Source organism: Theropithecus gelada, chromosome 2 (assembly GCF_003255815.1).
Source record: "Theropithecus gelada isolate Dixy chromosome 2, Tgel_1.0, whole genome shotgun sequence".
NCBI lineage: Eukaryota > Metazoa > Chordata > Mammalia > Primates > Cercopithecidae > Theropithecus > Theropithecus gelada.
Window position 1 is genome coordinate 192,456,333 of NC_037669.1, and position 26,254 is coordinate 192,482,586.

Sequence of the window (26,254 nt, forward strand, 5' to 3'; positions counted from 1 at the left end):
TTGTTCTCTGCATCTGTTAAATCTCAGATACCTTCAGCTTAAAATAATCTCTGTGGCAACTCTGGGGTTCTTGATGGGTCTCCATACCCTGTTCTCACTCTTTCAACTACAGCTAAACTCTTGGAGTCTCTAACCTCAAATATTTAATCTTATTGTTCCTCAAGAGTATTAGGCCAACTTTCAGAGCTTATATGTCAATCTTTTGTTCAGAAATCATTAATTACATTGTAATAATACCATAAAAGAAATAAAGCAGAAAGAATTAAACTCAATATATAAGTTAAACTTACTTTCTCTTTCCCCTAGGTTAGGTCTTATATTTGTGATGTAGTTTATTTTCACAAGAAACTGTTTGGTGTTATAATCCCTATTTTTGCAAGTGACTGAAGTCTAGAAAGGTTAGGCCATAGTCACTTAACTTTTCTGCGCTTCAAAGCTTTGATTGAAATCTTGAGTTACAGAGGTAGATTTCTAACACCCAGTGTCCTGACTTTATTTTCATTATTACTTCTTATACCAACCAAAGGGAGAAGAGGTAGAGATAATCGGGGGAGATTGCAGTGGACTAGTGGCATTTATTTGCAGGCATTTGTCATTTCTTATGATTTTCGTAGAAGATATGTCCTTAAATTTTTTTTCAGTCTCCTGCTTTCCCACTTTCCTTGCTGTATTTTTCTACACGCCTGTGCTAAGTTGACCCTTCAGTCTCCTGCTTTCCCACTTTCCTTGCTGTATTTTTCTACACACCTGTGCTACAGCTGACCCTTGAACAACACAGGTTTGAACTGTGAGTGTCTACTTATGCACGTGCTGTTCAACCAAACTGGGATAGAAAAATACCATATGGGCCGGGCGCGGTGGCTCACGCCTGTAATCCCAGCACTTTGGGAGGCCGAGGCGGGCGGATCACAAGGTCAGGAGATCGAGACCACGGTGAAACCCCATCTCTACTAAAAATACAAAAAATTAGCCGGGCGCGGTGGCGGGCGCCTGTAGTCCCAGCTACTCAGGAGGCTGAGGCAGGAGAATGGCATGAACCTGGGAGGCGGAGCTTGCAGTGAGCCGAGATCGCGCCACTGTACTCCAGCCTGGGCGACAGAGCGAGACTCCGTCTCAAAAAAAGAAAAAAAAAAAAAAAAAAAAAACCATATGGCTATCGGATTCCACAAGGCCTCCTGTTAGACTTGAATACGCATGGGTTTTGGTATACGTGGGGTTCTGGAACTAATCCTCCGAGTATACCAGAGAGCTATTGTACTTAAAACAACTAACTTGCCTTCTTAAAAATAGTTTTCCTTTTTCTTCTGTAGGCCAATTTGTAGTATCCATCCTCTTGAGAGTTATTTCTCTTGGGTTTAATATCTGTGTTTAATCTATTTTATTATAGTTATAAATGAATGTTTTCCTTTATAGGGATTGCATGTTAAGAGACTGAGGAAGTCCAATTTCCCCCATACCTCTTCTTCACTTTCCTCCACCTTTTTACTTCTAGTGTGGAGGTGAAAACAAAGGTTAAAATTTGAAAGGGGAGATCAAATGAAAAAATCAGCTTTTAAATATCTCTCCTCGTATAAGCGCACACATACTAACTTGTAGCCAGCAGTTCAGATACTTCCTAATATGTTTCATGACAAGAAATACGGTTTTGATACAGGAATTTTTAAGATGTTGAATGGAGAAAATCTCTTATGTAAAATTACAGCTTTGCTGAGTTTTGATGTAATTTCTAGGAGAGGAATGTAAATGACAACTGAAAAAGGGATGAAACTCTTCTGTCAAAATAAAAACTTAAGAAAATAGGTGTGGTGGTTAGCACTTTGGGAGGCTGAGACAAGAGGATCACTTGAGCTTAAGAGTTCAAGATCCCCTGGGTAACATAGGACACCCTGTTGCTGCAAATAATTTTTAAAATGAGCTGGGCATAGTGATGCATGCCTGTAGGCTCAGCTACTTGAGAGGCTAAGGTAGGAAGATTGCTTGAGCCCAGGAGGTCAAAGCTACTATGAGCCATGATCGTGCCACTGCACTCCAGCCTGGATGACAGAGCAAGACCCTGTCTCCAAAAAAACCTTAAAAAAAAAAAAAAAAGGGGTAAAGAAAAAAAATACATTGGTGGGACTGTTTAAGAAAATATACACAGAGCCGGGCGCAGTAGCTCACGCCTGTAATCCCAGCACTTTGGGAGGCCGAGACGGGCAGATCATGAGGTCAGGAGATCGAGACCATCCTGGCTAACACAGTGAAACCCTGTCTCTACTAAAAAATACAAAAAAACTAGCCAGGCGAGGTGGCGGGCGCCTGTAGTCCCAGCTACTCGGGAGGCTGAGACAGGAGAATGGCGTAAACCCAGGAGGCGGAGCTTGCAGTGAGCTGAGATCCGGCCACTGCACTCCAGCCCAGATGACAGAGCGAGACTCCGTCTCAAAAAAAAAAAGAAAATATACACAGAATGGGTAAAATGTGGAGATTGATAGGACTAAAAGTATCAATTGATTGAAACAAAAGGAAAAAGTTAGAATCTTAACTAGGTAAATGAAATAGAAGGTTTAAAGGAAAAGTAACTTTAAAATGCTGAAGTATGTTTTGAACATATAGAAAGGTGGCTGTGAGGAATTGTTAAGAGTAAGGCAAAGACTTGGCCAGGCGCAGTGGGTCACGCCTGTAATCCCAGCGCTTTGGGAGGCCAAAGCAGGCAGATCCCTTTTAACCAGGAGTTCAAGACCAGCCTGGCCAACTTGATGAAACTCTGTCTCTACTAACAAAAAAATTAAACAGGCATGGTGATGCACACCTGTAATTTCAGCTACTGAGGAGGCTGAGGCACAAGAATCGCTTGAACCCAAGAGGCGGAAGCTGTAGTGAGCCAAAATTGCACCACTCTGCTCTGGCCTGAGCAACAGAGCGAGGTGGGGTAGGTGGGAAGACTAAGCAAAAACTGTGAATATGAAGATCTGAATACAGTGAAAGAAATAAGTCACAAATTTAAGAAATTATCAGGAATTGACTTAGCTCTTCAGTGTCTTAAATTTTTAATATCTGAGACTATGTTAACTGCTTTGTAGTAGCTTAGTTACTCATTAAGAAAGGATATTTTCTGCGTCACTGTAAAAAGTAATGTGTTCTTTTTACAGAAAGCTTTTAAATCTCTAAAATGTAGACTTTTAAATCACTAGGACTTCTGTTAATCAGATCAGCGAAATTGCTAAAGCTGATAGCGCCGCATGAGACGTGATACGCATCTTATTTAAAACGCATCGCAGAGCTTTTAAAGTAGTAACAAATTAGCAAGCAAAGCGTGAAGGGAAACGAGGAACTCAGGGCTAAGGAAGCACAGAAGTCTCTCTTGTTTCAGGCGCGACAGCGTACTGGCTTGGGAGAGCCAGTTAAATTTTCAGAAATTTTCCAAACTAAAACATAGCCTTTATTAAAAATAAAATTATACAGAAGTACAAATAAGTTACATTTAAAATAGTAAAATTAAAAACAAAGGTAATAAATATTGAAAAGTCATCACTTCCTAGTTGTTTTCTAGGAAGTAAAATAATAGAAACATAAACCAGTGGGACTAATAGAAAATACAAAAAGAGGGCTGGACGCAGTGGCTCACACCTATAAATCCCAGTACTTTGGGAGGCCAAGGTGGACAACTCAAAAGGTCAGGAGTTCGAGACCAACCTGGTCAACATGGGGAAACCCCCATCTCTACTAAAAACACAAAAACTAGCCGGGCGTGGTGGGGCGCACCTGTAGTCCCAGCTACTCAGGAGGCTGAGGCAGGAGAGTAGCTTGAACCCCAGAGGGGGAGATTGCAGTGAGCCAAGATCGTGCCACTGCACTCCAGCCTGGACAACAGACCGAGACTCCCTCTCAAAAAAAGAAAGAAAAAACAAAAAGAGATAGATTTAAAGCTGGATCGCCCAGAACTCCTCCTTTCCCTCAAAAAAATTAGGAAAGCCAAACCAAAATTTGTTTAAAATCTACAATAAAACTAGACAAAAAGATGAAAGATATCCTATGAACCCCAAATATAAGCTGATGTAAACAAGGTATTAACAGCTACAAAACCATCTGATATCAGCATCTGTGTAAGGGGATGTAACAGGAGAAGTCCAGTGTTAACCAGTACTCACGACAAAATGCAGTAGGTTAATTTGAGAACACCGAGTGAACTGTAAGAGTTTTTATACAATCTGCATGTTGAGTGCAAAGAATCTCCAGTAAGATATGAAGGGGCCACGAGCAGTCTAGGCCCTACGACACAGTTAACCAACTATAGCTGCCTTTCCATTTAAAGCCCCACACTAAGGAAGAACTGCTGGGAATAAAATCCAAATTGAACAGGATAGGGATAATAGAGCCAAAGGAAATAGAAGGTTCAGATTAATGGGGGTAAGTGAAGTTTCAGGCAGTCTCACAGTATCTGAGATCATGTCTTTAAACACTTGAAAGAAACAAAATGGAGAGTTCTAGAGCTGTGAAGTGAGAAAACCTGTCTTGACTCGTAAGTCCTCTGTAAAAGTTGAGGAAAACTAATTTCATATAAAAATGAGCAACAATCGAATCCCATGGAAGCCTATTTGAAAATGAAAATAAGGATTAGTGTAGTATCTCCACAGACAGTAGTAAAGCTGTACCAGAAAGACAGTTTATGACACTAGTGTCAACTAAAATTAATATTTCAAAACAAGTTAAAGAAAAATGATAGAATATGTGGAAGAGCAACATCAATAAGTTGATAGAACTCAGAAAATTAGTAGAAATAAAGACATGGTCTTAAAAACTAAATTTAACTAGAAGAGACATCTTTCCTTAAACCAAGAAGGTGAAAAAGAAGAAAAATTTTTAAAGCAAAAATAGACCTTCTCTTTCTACAATTTGATCAGTTTAGTCCTAAAGCCATTAGGTAGAGCAGAGAAAAATGGTTTAATCTACACCTCAGGTCTGGAGAGGTTTCGGAGAGCTCTGGTGGCTCATTGGACTTACCCATGAGGATGGCTTCCATGCAGGGTAGTGCCTTGGTTCAGGAGTGAGAGCCCGAGGGCTGGTGAGGAAAGCACATAGGGAATGCTCAGAGCCCAGTCAGGGAAGTAGATGGTTGTTCAAATTGAGATTGACCAAATTAATATATTAGGTTATTGTTATTCATAATTTTCACTGTTGAGTAGAGTTACAAATATGGAAAGGAAGAAAACTTAAATATGAATCCTGTAATACTGCATTAGAATTGAAGAAATTGGTTTGAAGGGATGGTTTTCCGCTGATACAGATGTAAGCACAATTATCTATATCAGTGAGTATGTATCTGTGTGTATGTAATTTTCCCTGGCTCTGCCCACTGAGAGGGCCTGAGCCTAGTGCCACCCCAATAGCAGTGAGCACCTGGCACCCAGATCTTGCCTTGCAAGTATTATTCCCCACTGAAATTACTAAGGCTTTTTTGACAAATGGCAGGTTCCCCAGATGTCAGGCAAAGGAAATGCTAGATTGTTCTGTAATATCCTTTGCCAGAAAACAAGACTCAAGGAATATTGGAGATATGTCAAATGGATACAGAATCTAACTTCAAGGGACCCTCACTGGCCAAATCAGGAACAACTTCAGCGTTCATTTCGTGGTAATAATGGCGTATTATAACCCACTGAATAAAGTAGGAAATAATGAGTTTTTACTCATATAAATAAATGAATTAATTGAAAGTTTGATGAGAATGGAGAATTGTACGCAGTTTCAGTAATTTATTTGCAAAAGGGAAAAGTAACTTTACAGTAGAGAAACCTGACAGACACAACTTTAATCAAGTGATAAAGTTAATAACATTGGTAATGGGACAAATCAAAATGGTGTACCACCTGATACAGGTATGTCGGGTAGAACATAACATCTGTGATATTCCTGCCAAAGTTGGATAACCTCAATCTAATTGTGTGGAAACTTCAGGCAAACCCAAATTGAGAGAGATTCTACAAAACAGTTGACTTGTAATCTCTAACAGTATTAATATCACAAAGTCAAGAAAACACTGAGAAACTGCTGTGACTCAGAGTCTAAAAAGATACAACACCTAAATGCAGCAAATGATTTTGAATTGGATCCTTTTGCTATAAAGAACATTATTGGTGGCTCTTCATAGGGTTCTGAGCATTAAATGGTAGTAAAGTATTAATGTTACTTTGATTTTGATGGTTTTGTAGTTATATAGGAAAATATCTGTAGGAAATACACACTGAAGTATTCATGGGTGATGAGACATCAAGGAGGCAAATTGCTATCAAATGGTTCAGGAAAAACAGTTGGTGATTGCTTTAGTCTTTAAAAAGATATTAGTAAGAAGAAAGAAAGAAAAGAATTGAAAGTGACAGATATAGAAGGTAGGCAAAGAATATTCAACATGCTTGTAATAGGAGTCTTCTAGGAAGAAATCCAAAAACAATGCTAGAAAATGCCCAAGCAAGAAATCTTTTCTAAAATTAAAAAAGTTATTTCAAACTACTTATCAAAATGCCATAATAAAATGATTAGAATTTAAAGGAAAAAAAAATCTCTGGAATTCCACTTCCCTCCCCCATCAAAAAAAGAAAGAAAATTCTGTTGTTCTTAGTTTATAGAAGACAGTGGAGTGAATATACTCAATAAAGAAAGAAGCTGAATCAAACAGACTTTCACATATAAAGACTGGAATCAAATGTATCAACAAATAATTAGAGTTATAGTGTTCGTATAAACACTTCCTGGGGAGAGAGAACAATCTTCAGACATCCAAAATGATAGGAGGAGGGATACTGACATAAGGACTGGTGTTAGCATTAATGAAGATGATTATAAGGAAGAGGGTGTATAATATGAAAAAACTATATACTCTGACAATTTTGATAAGGTACAGTTATTACAAAATGAGGGAAGAATTTGCAGATAATATGAAAACAGAATAAGCTTCCTAATTGTTTTAAAGTATTTAACTGGATATAAAAGTATAGTATTTGCAATCAGATCTGGGAAGATTGCTTGTAGGAGGAGACCAAAAGACAAAAGCCAAACCAAAGCTTGCCATTAGAACAGAAGGACAAGTGAGTCTGAATTTTTACACACACATTTAAAAGAACAAACCATATAGTGAGACTGTGCTCCGGTTACTATTGCTTCATAAGATACTGCCCCAAGCTTAATAGATTAAAACAACCTTTTAATAGATTTTGTAGGTTAGGAATTCAGGCAGGATTCTGGCTGGATGGTTCTTGTTTTCCTTCTGGCATCAACTGAGGTCACTTAGTGGGACTTGGGTGGCAAATGAGCTGCTTTGGAGGGCCCAGTTTGGCTTTGCTCCCCTTGTCTTATGCGTTGGTGGTACTGGCTGGAAGTTTGGGCTCGGAGTACCATCATGTGACCTCTGCAGTGTGGTGGTTTTAGAACAGTCTTGTTACGTGGTACCTGGCTTCCACTGAACGAGCATTACAGAAGAACCAGGCAAAAGCTTCATGGCCTCTTCTGATCCGACCTTGAAAGTCACACGGGATTACTTTCACATTTTTTGTCATACAAATGACCCAAAGCACTAGCCCAGATTCCAGGAGAGGGGAATTAGATTCCGCCTCTGGATGGGGAAATGGCAAGGTCACAGTGTACAAGAGCATGGGATGCGGGCATCTTTGGAAAATACAATCTGCTACTGGTTTATTTATGTTAAAAGCTTGAATAAATAAGGATGATAAGAATAGAACTGAGAACAAACAGTTTCTGTCACGTCAAAAGTTAATTCATAAAAACAGACAATTTTCAGGCTTGCTAATAAAGCAGAATTTAACCCTGTGAAGTATATAAGAGTCATACGTACAACAAAGAAGTAAAGGTTAAAAACAAAGGACTGCATAAAGCTGTATTAAAAAAAAAAAAAAGCATGGATGACATCTTTATATACTGTGCAGTTATCTTCTGGATATACTTACTACTTTTTTTTTTTTTTTTTTTTTGAGACGGATTCTCGCTCTGTCGCCCAGGCTGGAGTGCAGTGGCCGGATCTCAGCTCACTGCAAGCTCCGCCTCCCGGGTTCACGCCATTCTCCTGCCTCAGCTTCCCAAGTAGCTGGGACTACAGGCGCCCGCCACCTCGCCCGGCTAGTTTTTTGCATTTTTTTTAGTAGAGACGGGGTTTCACCGTATTAGCCAGGATGGTCTTGATCTCCTGGCCTCGTGATCCGCCCGTCTCGGCCTCCCAAAGTGCTGGGATTACAGGCTTGAGCCACTGCGCCCGGCCCTGGATATACTTACTATTAAGTGAAAAAAGCAAAGCAGAGAAATGTGTATTCTACTGTTGAGGAAAGAAGAGAAATGTTGGCTGGGCGCAGTGGGTAATCTCAGCACTTTGGGAGGCCAAGGCAGGCGGATCACGAGGTCAGGAGTTCGAGACCATCCTGGCCGACATGCTGAAACCCCGTCTCTACTAAAAATACAAAAATTAGCTGGGCGTGGTGACGTGTGTCTATAGTCCCAGCTCCTCGGGAGGCTGAGGCAGAAGAATCGCTTGAACCCGGGAGGCAGAGGTTGCAGTGAGCCGAGATCGCGCCACTGCACTGCAACTTGGAGACAGAGCGAGACTCCCTCTGAAAAAGAAAAAAGAGAAATTATGTTTGTGTGTATATGTACACACATATATACAGATATAAAAATATGGAATAAATGTAAATGTATTTGCATGTTTGTGTGTATCTTTATATTGTTTACATGTTTACATATAAGGATCAGGACAGAATAGGATGAGAAAAAGAGATAGAAACTGGACTTTTAAATACCTGTGTTTTATAGATTTGACTGTGGAGTTATTTTACCTACTTATAAAATCAATAGGCCGGGCGCGGTGGCTCAAGCCTGTAATCCCAGCACTTTGGGAGGCCGAGACAGGCGGATCACGAGGTCAGGGGATCGAGACCATCCTGGCTAACACGGTGAAACCCCATCTCTACTAAAAAAAAAATACAAAAAATTAGCCGGGCGAGGTGGCGGCACCTGTAGTCCCAGCTACTCGGGAGGCTGAGGCAGGAGAATGGCGTGAACCCGGGAGGCGGAGCTTGCAGTGAGCCGAGATCCAGCCACTGCACTCCAGCCTGGGCGACAGAGCGAGACTCCATCTCAAAAAAAAAAAACAATGAAAATTTTAAAAGGCAAATTGAAGTTGAAAATAAAGTACAAATGAATCTAAATGTGTGTCCACTTGGCAACAGTAATACTCAGGGAGGAACTATTCCAAGTAATTTTGAAATGGTAATTGGCCAGGTACAGAGGCTCGCACCTGTGATCCCAGAGCTGTGAGAGGCCAGAGCGAGAGGATTGCTTGAGGCCAGGAGTTCAAGAGCAGCCTAGACAGCATAGCAAGATGCCATCTCTACCAAAAATAATTTTTAAAAAGTTAGCCAAGCATGTTGGTGCGCACTATGGTCTCAGCCACTCGGAAGGCTGAGGCAGGATTGCTTGAGCCCAGGAGCTCAAGGCTGCAGTGAACTGTGATTGTACCTCTGCAGTCCAGCCTGGGCAACAGAGCAGGACCCTGTCTCTGAAAATAAAAAAAGAAAACAATAATTCAACCATACATCTCTAGCTATGGCCTAAGGATTAAAAGCTACAGGAAATAGTTAACTGTTTACGGTAATCATATCATGGAAGTAGTGTTGGTGGTGTAATTCACTGTTGTAAATGTCATATTGGATAAAACAAGTAAGTCATTATGCCGGTACTTTTGTTCTGCTGTCTCCACTATCTTGAGAACCAGAATTACTCATATCCAAGAAAGCAGATACAACGCTAAAATAGAAGAGATTGAGTATAAACCCAGTGGTCCTAATTTTTCATTAGAAAAACCAGTATAAACTCATGATATATTTTTATTATCTCCATTCATCAATCTGTGGTTTAGCTGTGTCTACATGTACTAAAGACAACTTGCCATGGATTGATAATTATTTAATTATGATGGATACATTCTATTAAGGCTATTTATATTTTTTAAGTGTTTTATTATAATTTTGAAAGGATAGTAAAATATTTTGTTAGATATTAATGTGGAACTTTAAATATTTCTAAGCTTTTTGATCAATTATTTGCTTCAATTGAGCTTATTATCCGTAAAATAAAGTTGATGATGATGGTGAAAGGAAGACTAACTCAACGATAAACATGCTTACTCTTACTCTGTCATCTTAACCTATACAAACTCCCAGAGAAGTTGTTTGCTGTAAGACAGGCTTGAAACTCAAATTGGAAATGACCTAGTTGTCTGCAATTTGTTTGTTGTAAATAGAGGGGAAAAAAAGATACATGTTTATAACCATGTAACTGCAGTATTTTTGAAAAAGTGCTTAAACTTTTGTTATTAATAGATTTAGTAGTTTTTAATATGTAGCTTTAAATAGTTCATTTTCAAAATCATATTTTGGTATAAAAATATTTTTAATAAAAATATTCATGAATGTTACTTCAGATTGCTTTTGTGTCTTTTGAATTTTGACAATTTATAAATTATAAAATGAGTTAAAATAAATTTTATCACTTGTTTAAGGCATATTTTTCCCTTTAGTGTTGACCCTGCACAAGTTCCATATTGAAGTATGTAAAATGAACTGATCGTCTCAAGGGGAAAAAGTCAATAATTAAAGCTTCTAGTGTATTAATTATTATTATAGGTTTCTTCCTTAATATAAAAATTAGAATAAATCCTGATTTTTAAAATGTACACTTAAATTCAACAGTAATAAGATTACTGCTGTCTGCTGCGTGGAAATTGTCATTTAATTGACTAAATGTGGTATAAACTTTAAAAGAGCATGTAGAAAAATTCTAACTCAGCCAATTCTAAATTATGGTACATTTAGGTTATTAATAATTTTTTTTTGAAATTTGTGTGTTGGGCAAAATCTTATGCATATTACTATTTTAGGGTTCTAACCACATTTAATCAGTTATAGGACAGTTTACCTATATAACATGTTATCTTCAAATAACTTATTTTTTGAAAATACATCAATTTATTTCTCTTTTTCTTCCATCAGAATACAGTCGTTTTGAAGCTAAAATACATGATTTACGGGAGCAGATGATGAATAGTAGTATTAGTTCAGGGTCAGGTTCTCTTCGAACTAGCCAGAAGCGATCCCTCTATGTCAGGTAAATTTTTTTACTTCTAATTATGGCAACTCTTAGTTAGTTATGAATGTAAATTGTTTTGTATTTTTCACTATAACTTATTTAGTTTTACCATAAGAAAATATATTGCAAATCAGTGTTGTTTTTTATTATTGATTCTCTGACAGTGTGTCTTTCAAGAATTGGAATATTGTTGAATTAATACTTTTTTTAATGAAAGTTATGTTATCCTTGAGTAATAATGATATGATAAAGGAAAAAATTCTGTGGACCAGAAATTGTTTTCAGATTGATGTGTTAGTAGTGGCCACAAGGTTGATAATATCATATCTAACACTTAGATTTAACCTATATCCTTTTCTAATATATTTTCCGTTCAAGTAACATTTAATTACCTTGGCAATTTCCATAGTAGCAAAGGAAGCATATGTAAATTATAATTTAAAATGTGAATAGCCTCAGTAAATAATACATATTCGGAAAATTTCTACATGCATTTTTTTTAAACACTTGGGAGAAGGCAAATATGTTATTTTCCTATAATATAAAGGTTAAATGGCAACATAGGTCTAATAAATAGGTGATATTAGTATATAAACTGGGGTTTTTTTTTTCATTTCGTTGGCTTATAAGACTTAAAATAGAAATCCGAATTTATTTGTATTCTGTATACTTCTGGTAGAACTTTAACTGATGACTTTATTATACGTTATTGTAACATTAGCACTGTAAGTAATTGAACCATTCTTTATAAACGATCATCTCAGTCCTCCTGATTCTGTTGGGGGACCCATTCCTAATATGTTTCATTTATCCTTCTGATGAGAGAGAAGTGTTACATATGTAAACCTGTATCCTATACACATGTATATCTATACACACAAACAGGTACTCTGTGCTTGTTTACGTATGATATGACTTACTGTCTTCACATAATCTTACTCTGATACATCATGAAAGGAAACTTTTCTCACTTTCTTCTTTCTATTCGTTTTGTCTTTTGCTGTAAGTTCTTTGCTACTTATAACCCTACCAATGATGTGGGAATCTTAAATCATCAGATTTTTTTCTCCCTTTGCCAATTCTAACAATACTCATTAAACTCTTGTGTTCCAAATTTATTAAAAGTATATTATATATACAGATACATCGAAAATAGAACATGGATTTTTCTACTCTCTTTTTTACATTTTCTTTTTCTTTTTTTTTGCTTATCTACATTTCCTAATTTTAGTATAATTAATAGGTGTTGCCTTTTGTTTGTACTTGATTAAATATTTACAAAGGCATAAAAATCACGACATAATAGGTTATATTTATTTTCGGTACATTTAGTGAGTCATCTTCACTTTTTATTATTTTTAGAGAAGTAATGCTCTCTTTTCTTTCTTTCTTTTTTAAGACAGGGTCTCACTTTGTCACCCAGGCTGAAGTGCAGTGGCACAATCTCAGCTCACTGTAGCCTCAACCTCCTGGGTTCAAGCGATCCTCCTGCCTCAGCCCCCCAAGTAGCTGGGACTGTAGGCACGTGCCACCATACCCAGCTAATTTTTGTGTTTTTAGTAGAGATAGGATTTCACCATGTTGGCCAGGCTGGTCTCGAACTCCTGAACTCAAGGGCCTCACCCACCTTGGCCTCCCAAAGTGCTGGGATTACAGGCATGAGCCACTGTACCCAGCTTCTGTTTTTTAAAATCATATATTATCAAAAGACTTATAATGAAAAATAACTGTCACTTGCACCAACCCCTAGTTTCATTCTCCAGGAACAAGCATCCTCCATTTTCCTAGCAAACTTCCTTCATCTCCTTACTTCTAAATACGAAACCTTCACCTCTATATTTCTAAATAACATACATATACTGCTATCTTCTATTTTACCAGTTTTGTACGTTAGTCTTAAAACCATGGTAGATGAGAACTTTTCTCCGTAGTACCAAACCACTCATTCAGTCTCATCACCATCACCCAAACATAGCTATCTCTGTTAATAAAACTAATAGCATTTAGAGTCATGTGACTATGTAATAGCTGTCATGACTCAGTCAAGTGGAACCCTATGAGCTGCCTCCTTTCTTCTGCACCCCTTCATTTTTCCTGGGCTTAATAATTGTCTTGCATTTTATTTGATCAATTTTTCATATACTTATTACTGACTATTTTTCTGTATCTTCCAGTAACCACTGTAGAGCTTTTCACATTACGAAAACATAGTCACACATACGGTCTGATATTTCAGGTTTTTCCCATCTTTATGCTCCAGTCTAGACTAATTCCTCTGTAAACTTGCTGTATAGCTCTCAGCTGGGACTTCCCTTTGCCATTATTCTGTTCCCTTTGACTGTCTGCGATGTCACGTTTCCTAGATGCCACGTTTTCTTCTTTCTGAATTAATCTTCCTAGAGCACATCCTCCAGTAAATTCCTGCGAAAAGATGTGTGGGAGGTACCTTTTGAGTCTTAGCATGTCCGAAATGACCTTATCTTGCCTTCTCCCCAGTAGAGAATTTGGAATGTTGGGGGAGGGAATGATACCCGGTTTTATTTTCCAGGAGCTCACTCATCTTCCATTTCTTTCGTGAACATAATCTCATGTGTCTGAGATTTTCTTCTGCTTTTTGTAGTCTTTGCTTTCTCTGTATTCCTTTTTTCTAGCCTATTTTCTTGGGGTTTTTTTCTGTAGTGTTTTATATAAGGCATTCTTTAAATAGCCAGTGTTCCTTTCATTGTTTTCCATTCTTATGAATAGAGAAATGAAGATAATGGATTTAACTAGAAGACAATGGGGTAAAGGGAGGAATAAATTGGCTCTTACATTTCCTCTGCTGTCCCACGTCATTCTGTTCTTTGGTATAATTAAATATCTCTAGAGAAGAATCCGTGTCTCCTGCCAATAGTATAAACCAAGTTGCTAGAATTTCATTTTCATCCATTTCAGTCCAGCCATCTTCCCCTTCTCCACCAAGTTTCAGAGTATATAGCTCCTCAAATTCAGTTTCTCTGGAGACTCAACCTCTAGTCTTCTGTGGGTTTGGGGAAAAGGAACTTTGGTGGGGGTGGTGTAAGTGCTACATACAGTGTTTCTACCTTCTGTTTTTAGTACAGTAACTTATCCCTGCCTACCTTGGTACTACTGTACACTTCTAATGTATGACCATCTCCAGGATTCTTGTGGAATAAAACTTGTGTCTATAACCCTGTCTGCTGACACTCCATTTATAGCTTCTTTCATTCTGCTAAATTTAATTAGCATCATCCAAAAATGTGTTAAAATCTCTCTTCCCCTGTTTTCTTTCTCTTTCTTGTATTTTTCTTATTTTATTGTCATTTTAATGAGTCAGGATGGAGAAGAAATAGACGCAGTCTGCTATAGTTAATCAGAAGCCTTGTGGTTCTTTTTGAGATGGGGTCTTGCTCTGTTGGCCAAGCTTGTCTTGGACTCCTGGGCTTAAGGGATCCTCACACCTTAGCGTCACAAGTTGCTGGGACTGCAGGCACACACCACCACACCTGAGTCTTGTGGGGTTTTTTAGTCAATGTATTTTTAATTTGAAAAGCCAAAAAAAAAAAAAAAAACAGGCTACAAAAAACTACCTACAGTAACCTCTTTATAAAGCTCTGAAACAAGCAAAACATACATTATATTGTTTAGTCACTCACGTGTTATATGATCAAACCAACCAAAAAAGAGTGAGTCAAAGAAACAAACATATGAAGAATGATAGTTAAATCTAATAGTGGGGAACTCTTGCTCCAGGGGAATCAGGACAGAGGGAATATGTGCAGGTGAATGTGAATTACTGATGAAGGTTTCGTGTGTAGTCTTAGGTTGGATAGTAGGTGAACAGATGTTCATTGCACTCTTATGATTAATAACTCACATGTATTCCATGGGCTTCTTTTTTTATGAGTCAAATATATTAAAAGAGAATGTTAAACTGCTAACATAAGTAGAGATTGTGGGTGATTTCTTTTCCTTTGTTGTTCAATAATTCAGTTAGATTTTGTGATTCAAAAGGTGAATTTTTATAATAATGTAGGAAGTTAATATTTTCCTTTTCTGAATGTCTTGACATTTGTATTACCTCTTAAGGCACTTTATTTTCTATTTTATATTATGCTTATTTGTCCCCTCTTCTTCTCTGTGTTTGAAAGTGGGTTTAAGTGAGCCTTCCTACTTAGGATTCCCCCAGCTTCCCTAACACCTTTAGCCCCACGAAAAGACTTGAAAGAACTCATTTGAAAAACCATTAACTTCTAGTTTATTTATTTAGCTGTCAAGTAATTCCACCCCTCTTGAGTTTTACTTGAAGAGATAGGTTCTTAAATGTTGGATAGTGTGAAAAAGATTATGATTTTCATCCTAATTTCCAGTTGCCAAATTAGAACAAAAGAATGAATAAACTATGTTATAAATGTGATTGCTGTGATCCTTTCTTTCTTACACTCTTGAGAGAGCTTATTTGGACTTAAGAATTTGATTTATCTAAATATTGTACATAATCAAGTGGTAGGACACAATATTTTCTTTTTATCAAATTTTAAAATAGTCTTAACTTTGCAATTACCGTATTAAATTATTACTTTTTCCAAAGTATTTGGCAGCTGATGAAGTCATCTGTAATTAATGTTCATATTGTTACTGACTCTGAAAACCCTGTCAACTCTAGTATTGTGAACAAATGGAAGAAGTAATTAACTGGCAGAATAATCACTATGTTGATCTAGTCTTACAGTCCACAACTAATAAATCTAATTTATCAGGGAATTTGTTTTCCTGCATGTATCTAATGAAAGTAAAGAGAAGAATGTATCTTAATAATTTTTGTTTATTAATTTCAAACTCTCTGGATTGGTCTTTATTTTAGAATTCAATATAACTAAGCCAAGAGCGTTTTTAGAATTTTTCTTGTAATATTGAAAGACACAGATAATACAATACAGTATTTTCATAACAAGTTGATTTTACTATTTCTTTTTTGTCTCATCTTATATGTAGTGCAGAATTGAACTGGGTGTTATTTGGCCTACTATGATATATTTAATTATCCAAATTAAATATACTTTCAGAACCCCATGAAAAGTTGATTAATATCATTATAACAAGTAATTATGGACTTTTTTTCTTCTGACTCTAGAGCCCTTTTTGATTATGACAAGACTAAAGACAGTGGCCTTCCCAGTCAGGGATTGAACTTCAAATTTGGAGATATCCTCCATGTTATTAATGCTTCTGATGATGAATGGTGGCAAGCCAGGCAAGTTACACCAGACGGTGAGAGTGATGAGGTTGGAGTGATTCCCAGTAAACGCAGGTATGTCTGTTTCTTACCACTTGAATGTGGGGCAACATAAATAATTGATGTTCTTTTAAATTTCTTTTAATTTTTGACAACATGGATGGTCCTGGAGTGCATTGTGCTCATTGAAAAAAGCCAGACACAGAAAGACAAAAATTGTATGATCACATTTTTATGTGAAATCTAAAGTAGTCGAAGTCATCCAGAGAAGAATGGTGGTTACCAGGGATTAGGAGGATGGGGAAGTGAGGAGATACAAAGTTTCCATGATACAAGATGAGTGAGTTCTGGACCTCTGATATATAAGCATGGCGACTATGGGTAATAGTACTGTACTTGAAATTTGGCCGGGCGCGGTGGCTCAAGCCTGTAATCCCAGCACTTTGGGAGGCCGAGACGGGCGGATCACGAGGTCAGGAGATTGAGACCATCCTGGTTAACACGGTGAAACCCCGTCTCTACTAAAACATACAAAAAAAGAAACTAGCCGGGCGCGGTGGCGGGTGCCTGTAGTCCCAGCTACTCGGGAAGCTGAGGCAGGAGAATGGCGTGAACCCGGGAGGCGGAGCTTGCAGTGAGCTGAGATCCGGCCACTGCACTCCAGCCTGGGCGACAGAGCGAGACTCCGTCTCAAAAAATTAAAAAAAAAAAAAAAGAAAAGAAAAGAAATTTGCTAAGAGGGTCAGTCCTAAGTGTTCTCACCACCCAAAAAAAAGGTAACCAGGTGAGGTAATGGATGTGTTAATTAGGTTGACTGTAGTGATTATTTCACAGTGTTTGTGTGTGTGTGTGTGTGTGTATACACACATAAAATCATTAAGTTGTGCAACTTAAATATATACAATTAGGCCGGGTGCCGTGGCTCATGCCTGTAATCCCAGCACTTTGGGAGGCTGAGGCAGGTAGATCGCTTGAGGTCAGGAGTCAAGATGAGCCTCACCAACGTGGTAAAACCCTGTCTCTACTAAAAATACAAAAATTACCTGAGCATGGAGGCGCATGCCTGTAGTCCCAGCTACTCAGGAGGCTTAGGCAGGAGAATTGCTTGAACTCGAGAGGCCAAGGTTGCAGTGACCTGAGATTGTACCACTGTACTCCAGCCTGGGAGACAGAGCGAGACTCTGTCTAAAAATATGTGTGTGTGTGTGTGTGTGTGTATATACACACACACAATTAAAAATAATCACCAGAACAACTGAAAAAATAAATTTCTTTTACTAAAATGATTTTATGCTGTTTTTTATATTATGTTTCACAGCCATTTAATTTTATTCAAATGGATTTGTAACCATTGACATAACTAGAAAATATGGGCCAAGCACAATGGCTCACACCTGTAATCCCAACACTTTGGGAGGCCAAAGTGAGCAGATCACAAGATCAGGAGTTCAAGATGAGCTTGGCCAAGAGACCAGCCTGGCCAATATGGTGAAACCCTATCTCTACTAAAAATACAAAAATTAGCTTGGTGTGGTGGCAGGCGCCTGTAGTCCCAGCTACTTGGGAGGCTGAGGCAGGAGAATTGCTTGAACCCAGGAGGCAGAGGTTGCAGTGAGCCAAAATCGCACCATTGCAATCCAGCCTGGGCAACAGAGCAAGACTCCGACTCAAAAAAAAAAAAAAAAAAAAGCAAGTGATGCTTGCTGCCAAGTAGAAATTTATCTAAAGCTACTAGTTGCTGAAAACAAAATTAAGTATATATTAAGTCAATGTGCCATTTAGCTATACCAGTGAAGAGAAAACTGAAAGTGTCGTGGTTGATGTAGATAGCTAAGAGGACCTAAATTTTGTGGTTTTGGTGTCATGAATTTCTTCCTTCATGCCAAAATTTTTGGAAATATCTGGTAATATGCTTCACTTTTCTTTTTCCTTGCTTAAATTACGTGCATTGGTGCAGTACACTGGTCTTTTCTCTTTGCTTTTAATGATTATATATAGGTAGGTAGGTAGATTGAGTGATTTTGTTAAGAGACAGGGTCTTGCTCTGTCACCCAGGCTGAGTGCAGTGATGTGATCATAGCTCACTGAACCTCAGACTCCTGGGCTCAAGCTGTCGCCCACCTCAGCTAGTAGCTGGGACTACAGGCGCAGATCACTGCACTCAGCTTAGCTTTTTGTTTTTGTTTTTGTTTTTTTGTGGAGATGGGTTCTAGCTCTGTTGCCCAGGCAAATGTTAAACTCCTGGCCTCAAGCGATTTTCTCACCCTAGCCTCCCACAGCTTTGGGATGACAGGTGTGAGCCACTGCCCCCAGCGCAATTGATTCATTTTAGTGACTCATGGGTGCATACTCACCATATAGCAAAAGTAGTTAAGTACAGGCCCTCTTTGCAAAGGATGGTCCCAGCTTAGAGGACCCCTTCTAAGGCCTATGATGTGCTGTTGAATGTCTCTACTTTTGTGGGGAGGGTATTAAAATGTCATTTCAGAACTCCCCCAAGATAGCTTATTTATGAGATCTGCTTAATTCAAATCATTGTCTAGAGGTTTGTTTTGGTTTTTTTTGTTTGTTTTTTTTTTTTTGGGACGGAGTCTCGCTCTGTCGCCCAGGCTGGAGTGCAGTGGCCGGATCTCAGCTCACTGCAAGCTCCGCCTCCCAGGTTTACACCATTCTCCTGCCTCAGCCTCCGGAGTAGCTGGGACTACAGGCGCCCGCTACCTCGCCCGGCTAGATTTTTGTATTTTTTAGTAGAGACGGGGTTTCACTGTGTTAGCCAGGATGGTCTCAATCTCCTGACCTCGTGATCCGCCCGTCTCAGCCTCCCAAAGTGCTGGGATTACAGGCTTGAGCCACCGCACCCAGCCTAGAAGTTCTTTAGGAGCTTTTTAAAGTAGTAAGATAGCCAGCAAAAATAGTTAGAGATAATAAAGAAATGTTTGTTATAACTAGTTAATTCATTTTAAGTCAAGATTATGCTGTAATAAACTTACTCTTTTCTTATTAATTAGTCAGATTTATACCTATTTTGTAACTATTTCTAACCCTTATTAAATATTAATTTACCTGTTTGTAGAAGTTTAAAAGTAGTAGTATTAAATTATAATCAAGATTTATAATTATGATTTTGGGGCTTATAACTGCTGTGGCTATATCCATATATTTAGCATGATCCAACTATTTGGCTAGATCTTACAGTTGATGGCAAATCCTCTTTTAGCAGTGCAGCAATCAGCATAACTTTTTTCCAGAAATAGAACAGTCTGCTTTAAATTCGGAAATGCTTCCTCTATGCCTTGTTGAGTCAGTAGAAATCTTACATCTTAAATATCAAGGTCAGAGATCCTAAAAATTGTCTTAGTTCTTGGAGTCTCATACCTTGCAAAGGCTTTCTGTGCCTGCACCCAATAATAAACACTGTTGGCTTCATTGGAGAGACTTTTGTTTTCATTTTGTACAAAAATTCTGTGAGACTGTGTTTTAAAGCAAGAAATAATGTAAGAAAGATGTCTTGAGACCTCTGCCAATTTCCAAATTCATGAGTAGCATTGCAGAATATAATCTTACTCCCGTGAAATACAGTAAGAAACCACAACTAATTATGCCATTTGGTTCTTGAATGTATTCAAAACTTACCTTTTCTTAAATAGAACGGTGTCTTTCTTAGACCTCTTCTAAAATAACATAGGAATTGTAATTCCTACAATTCTTGGCTTTCTTTCAGGAATAATATTTACAAATATAGACAATTTAAGTTGCTGAGCTGTGTACTAAAGAAGATAATGATTAGAAAATAAAGTTGAGTTGTAAATGCTCACCCGCTAAATGCTAGTTTTGTGGTGCTGTTAATAAGTACTTAGGCAAGATTATAAATTATTCAGGTCATGTAGCCTCAGAATTGTTCTTGAATAGTAAAAATCATGAGCTTTAATTTTTTTTGTTTGTGGTGGGGACGGAGTCTTGCTGTGTCGCCCAGGCTAGAGTGCAGTGGCGCGCGATCTTGGCTCACTGCAGCCTCCACTTCCTGGATTCAACTGATCCTCCTGCCTCAGCCTCCCAAGTAGCTGGGATTACAGACACGCACCACAGTGCCTGGCTAATTTTTGTATTTTTAGTAGAGACAGGGTTTCACCATGTTGGCCAGGCTGGTCTTGAACTCCTCACCTTGTGATCTGCCTGCCTCAGCCTCCCAAAGTGCTGCGATTGCAGGCATGAGCCACCACTCCTGGACTTAAATTTACAACTTAAATTCATGAATGCTAAGGTCCTGCTGTACCCATAGTAAAACTAAATAGAGAGATAATAAGGAAAAAATAAAATACATTTATTCATAGGCTTGTTTTGGTAGGCTTTTCTGTTATACACTAACATAATTGCTGTGTTGAAATTGGAAAATTATGAAAGCTTAATTTACATGAAATTGTATAAGATTTACATTAGTGTTACAATCTACATAAAAATTTGTCTCATTGTAGTTTTATTTGCTTGCTTATTTTCAATAGGTAAAGTTCAGAATTTAAAAGATGTGAAAGCTTTATAGGCTCTCTCTCACAACACCCATTTCACCTCCATGGGGTAAAGATTTAACAGTTCTTATGTATCTTTCCAAAAGTACTTTAAAACTCTTACTTTAATAACTGTGACTGGTTATATATTTACATACACACACACACACACACACGTATCATTAGAATTAAGCTTAATTTTTAAATATCCCACCTTTTTATTATTAAAAGTTTCAGAGCTATAGAAAAGTGAGTACAAAAAAAGGCAGTATACAATGAACATCCACATATCCTTGTCCCACTGTCACCAATTTTTAACGTTTTGCCACGTTTGCTTTCTCTTTCTCAAGCTTAATTTTTAGCATATGTGCTTCATGCTAAGCTAATACTTAAAAATAAACAAAACTTGGAAAATTGTTAAACTCAGAAATGGTGCCGCATACTTTCATATAATTTTGTAACTGAGTATATGTATAAAAGTATACATGTCTGTACTGTGTATTGATACTCCTACACCTATGTACTGTGTATTGATAGGTCATAGCATCAGGTTTTGTTTCATAATAAAATGAGCCCTTTGTTTCATTTTTCAGCAATTCTAATTTGAGGGTGCAAACCTAGATGGCTCCTAAAGGTTTTACAATATAAAAATGCCCATTTTAAAGATATCAATTCTGGTTATTTCTAGTAAGACCCCTAGATGTGTTTGTTTTACTTAAAAAAAATAACATTCTGTACTTTGACAGAGTTGAGAAGAAAGAACGAGCCCGATTAAAAACAGTGAAATTCAATTCTAAAACGAGAGATAAAGGGGTGAGTATTTGAAATCTCTACATTTTCATAATTCCTGTTTGAGCTACATTGTTAAAATAAAAAGGATTTTGCTATAGTAATCAATCATGATCAGTTCTTGCCATGGTGCTTTACAATAGTAGATACTTAAGTAAGCATTTGTTAAATTAAAGCAACCATTTCACAGACCCTTCCAAATTATCAAAACTATCATTCAGTATATTATTAACGACATACTTTTGGTCAAGCTTATTTTTATAAATGAAATGTATTTGACCTTCTTTCAACTTCCAATTAGAAATTTGCGGCCGGGCGCGGTGGCTCAAGCCTGTAATCCCAGCACTTTGGGAGGCCGAGACGGGCGGATCACAAGGTCAGGAGATCGAGACCATCCTGGCTAACACGGTGAAACCCCATCTCTACTAAAAAAATACAAAAAACTAGCTGGGCGAGGTGGCGGGCGCCTATAGTCCCAGCTACTCTGGAGGCTGAGGCAGGAGAACGGCATAAACCTGGGAGGCAAAGTTTGCAGTGAGCTGAGATCGCGCCACTGCACTCCAGCCTGGGCGACAGAGCGAGACTCCGTCTCAAAAAAAAAAAAAAAAAGAAATTTGTGTTACTAGGCCGGGCATGGTGGCTCACGCCTGTAATCCCAGCACTTTGGGAGGCCAAGTCAGGCAGATCACCTGAGGTTAGGAGTTCGAGACCAACCTGGCCAACATGGCAAAGCCAAAAATACAAAAATTAGCGGGGCGTGGTGGCGGGCATCTGTAATCCCAGCTACTCTGGAGGCTGAGTCACAAGAATCACTTGAACCCGGGAGGCAGAGCTTGCATTGAGCCAAGATCGCACCACTGCGCTCTAGCCTGGGCGACAGAGCGAGACTCTGTCTCAAAAAAGAAAAAGAAATTTGTGTTACTAGTGTTAATCATGGCAGATAATTTAATAATGACCCTGCTAAGAAAATAGGCATTTCAGAAATGCTAAGTCATAATCTTAAGTTTACAAGTTGTTGCAAGCAAATTTTTGGAAATTTTTTTGTTCTTTCCCCACATTATTCCTGCTTTAATTTCTTAAGAGAATCTGTGTTTTAAATGTTGGAATCAATATGAAATTTTATTTGGCAGAAACAAAGTGCTAGTCATGAGGAGAAGTTTGTAGATGATCAAGAAAATATCCATTAGCCAGGCTTGGTGGCATATGCCTATAGTCCCAGCTATTTGGGAGGCTGAGGCAAGATAATTGCTTGAGCACCAGAGGTCAAAGCTGCAGTGAGCCATAATTGCGCCTCTGCACTCCAGCCTGGGCAGCAGAGGGAGATCCTGTCAAAAGAAAAAAAATATGTATCGAGGCTAGGCATGGCGGCTTACTCCTGTTACCCACCACTTTAGGAGTCCAGGGTGGGAGGATCACTTGAGCCCAGGAGTTCAGTACCAGCCTGGGCAACATAGCGAGACCCAATCTCTGAAAAAAAAAATGTAAAAAATTAGCCAGGCGTGAAGGCTTGTACCTGTAGTCCCAGCTGCCCCCGTGGCTGAAGTGGAAGGATTGCTTAAGCCCAGGACGTCCAGGCTGTAGTGAGCCATGATCATGCCACTGCTCTCCAGCCTGGGTGACACAGTGAGACCCTGTCTCAAAAAAAAAAAAGGAAAGAAATATATCACTTCTTTCATAATATATTTTAGAAGTGTATTTATTTTTCCTTCACTTTAAGTCCTGCTTGCATCTAAGTATTTGGGCTGTCAATAGATGAGAAAGATGGTACAGGCTTCATCCCATATTTTGGATGTAATTGTTAATAATCCTGAACTCGCTGCAGTGGAATATTCCAGCAGTAAGCCTGGAGACCAAACTGAATACATGTTATGTAAATACCATTTATAGCAATGTTTTATGTTTGGGGTTTTTTTTTTTAATACTAAACAAAATTTTTTAATAAAAATTTTGATAATATTTGAAATGAATGTGGAATGTTAACTTAGCAAATAAATTTACTCTGAACATCTCTGGTATCACTAAGCACTCAGACTTAAAGCTTTAAAATTTAAAAGATGAGAAATATCTTTGGTTCAAGAAGTTAAATCTGAGAAAATTGTATGTTACATTCAGTTATTTAGAAATGGTAAATTCCTTTAAAATTTACTTGTAGCTTTCAGAAAAATACTAAATTATATAGTGTGACCTGAAGTAACATTAAAATAGAAATTTGTATTAGAGAAAAAATCCCAGGTAAATGCTCAGGATTTGAAAAATGTGAATTTTTTTGCGCTTGTTTTATGTATATCTTTAAAAATGATTTAGTACAATATACCATCAATAAATTGAAAAAGGTTGCATGTTGTAACTTTTCTTTCATACTGTAAGAAGTTAACTGAATTAACGACGTGTTTAAATCTTAGTCTTGTTTGTTGACTGTAACCAACTTTATACAGAGTCACTGTGTTCTAACACAGCACCAAAACTATGCATGATACTGAGTGGGGTAAAAATACGCTTGCCATTGATCAGAACTGCATTTCTTTCTATAATACCATTTCCTCCTCCTCCTCCTCCTCCTCCTCCTTTCCTTACGTAGTTCTAGTGATTATGGACTTTATTTTTACTACAGACTTACAACATTTTAGTTTCTCACTAACATGTCTAACATTCATTTGGCTATTTTGAAATACTACATGTGGAAATTATGTATGTAGATATTTAATATATGTATCATGAATTTATGATATTTTATCAATTCTTATATTACACTGTCTCTCTTACAATATAGCGTTAATGGCAGTAGGTATTAAATGTAGTACTTTTGATTGAAAATACAGAGAAACTGGAGGTAGCAAGTCTTCAATTTTGTGTTTTCCCTACACATTTTTGTCTTGGTTGCTTGTGCTATTTTTTTCACTTTTAATAAGTTCTTCACCAGGAGGATATTAAATGTGATACAATTAATACATTTCTTAACTAACAAGCATTTCTCTCTGTCCTATATTATGATATCTTTATGATATCTCATTTTGGCTAACTGCAAAGATAATAAGAATCAGACATTTTAAACTTCATGTTTCTTTTGGTTGTTTGCTGTGAAACTGACTCTGACCACTATAGATGCAGTAAGAGGGATGAATACACTTTTATAAAAAACACATCAGTTGTATCAGATATAAAAATTATTGTTAAATTCAAAACCATTGAGTCTTATGAATGAAAAGATTTAGTTTTTCCCTAAATTAGATTACCATAATTTTTTCTGCTAAAACACTTTCTCCTCTTTCTCCTTTCTAAAATTTGGATTTGAACAAAGATTTTTATTCAAATAATGCTACTTGACAGTTTATAAAATAGTTACAAGCCCAGATTTCCCCACAATACTTTTTCTGTTGATTGAATTTTTAACTTCTACTTAGAGGTCTTTTTTATCTAGTTCCTCAGAGCCTTCAAACTTTAAGATTGATTTCAAGACAGTCTGCTTGGCTAATGAACTGTGAACTTATTAATCCTGAATTAATTATATGAAAAGGTAAAAATAAAAGTTTAACCTTGTTTTTATAAAGATCTTTATCAGAATAAGTCTTCTCAAGTCATAGAATTTGAGCTAAAAGTCACTTTAATCCACTTCACTTTTTTTTTTTTTTTAATTTAAAGAAAAGTTCTCACTCTGTCACCCAGGTTGGAATGCAATGGTGTGATCATAGCTCATTGTAGCCTCAAACTCCTGGGTTCAAGCGATCCTCCTGCCTCAGTCTTCTAAGTAGCTGAGACTACAGTCGCACACCCCCACTCCCAGCTAATTTTTTTGTTGTTGTTGAGATGGGATTTCGCCATGTTGCCTAGGCTGTTTTGAACTCCTGGCCTCAAGCAATCCTCCTGCCTTGGCCTACCAAAGTGCTGGGATTACAGATGTGAGCCACCGCACCTGGCTACTTCACCCTAATCACCTGGCATCGCATGCGTAAAATAAGGACGTGCTAAAAACATGCTGTTCATGTCAATACGCTTCAAAATAATGAAAAATGCAGCATCTTAAAATGTGTATAAACTCATAAAGATCAGAACAAAAAAATTCTATTCTTTATATTTTTCTCTTCCCCCTCCAAAAACTAATAATTCTTAGTGTCACTGGTAGGTAAACCTGTTTCCTTCCAAACGTGAATGCCTATGACAGAGAAATAACAAACGAAGCCATTTCTCTTTGATAGCCTCATCATTCTTGTGCCACATACTCTTAAATATATGAATGTACAAATGGGATATTCAAGGAAAAACTTATTTCCAACATGTGTGCAAGAAGAGACATCAGATCAACTGCTCAACTCCCACATTACAATTACATATAAACTGTTAGAATCTTAATTGCCTTGTGGCTTTGGTGGACACCAGACTTTTTATTCCCTGTGAAGGACATGGTGCCAATGATTGGATGTGGTTCTATGTTATTTATGTATACTTTTTTAAATAAGTAGAGTAGAACTTAAGAATAAAGAAGTCAGTACTGATAGCATTCACGTCGGTCAGGAGGCTGCTGACTTCTTGCTTGGCTAGAGATGGCATTGATAAATCTCTTGCTGGACTCTGTGTGCTTGATGGGCCTTTTAGTTCTCTT

At 37.7% G+C, this 26,254-nt stretch overlaps 1 protein-coding gene across 7 annotated transcripts in view; it reads left to right on the top strand.

Moving 5' to 3' along the window:
- DLG1 (discs large MAGUK scaffold protein 1) overlaps window positions 1–26,254 on the top strand; it is a 280,132-nt gene that overhangs the window by 219,716 nt on the left and 34,162 nt on the right. For all 7 annotated transcript variants that reach the window (XM_025376048.1, XM_025376049.1, XM_025376050.1 and 4 more), the window contains 3 exons: window positions 11,034–11,148; window positions 16,265–16,441; window positions 21,615–21,681. In XM_025376048.1, coding sequence (XP_025231833.1) covers window positions 11,034–11,148; window positions 16,265–16,441; window positions 21,615–21,681 — 359 coding nt within the window. The remainder of the gene's footprint in view (window positions 1–11,033; window positions 11,149–16,264; window positions 16,442–21,614; window positions 21,682–26,254) is intronic.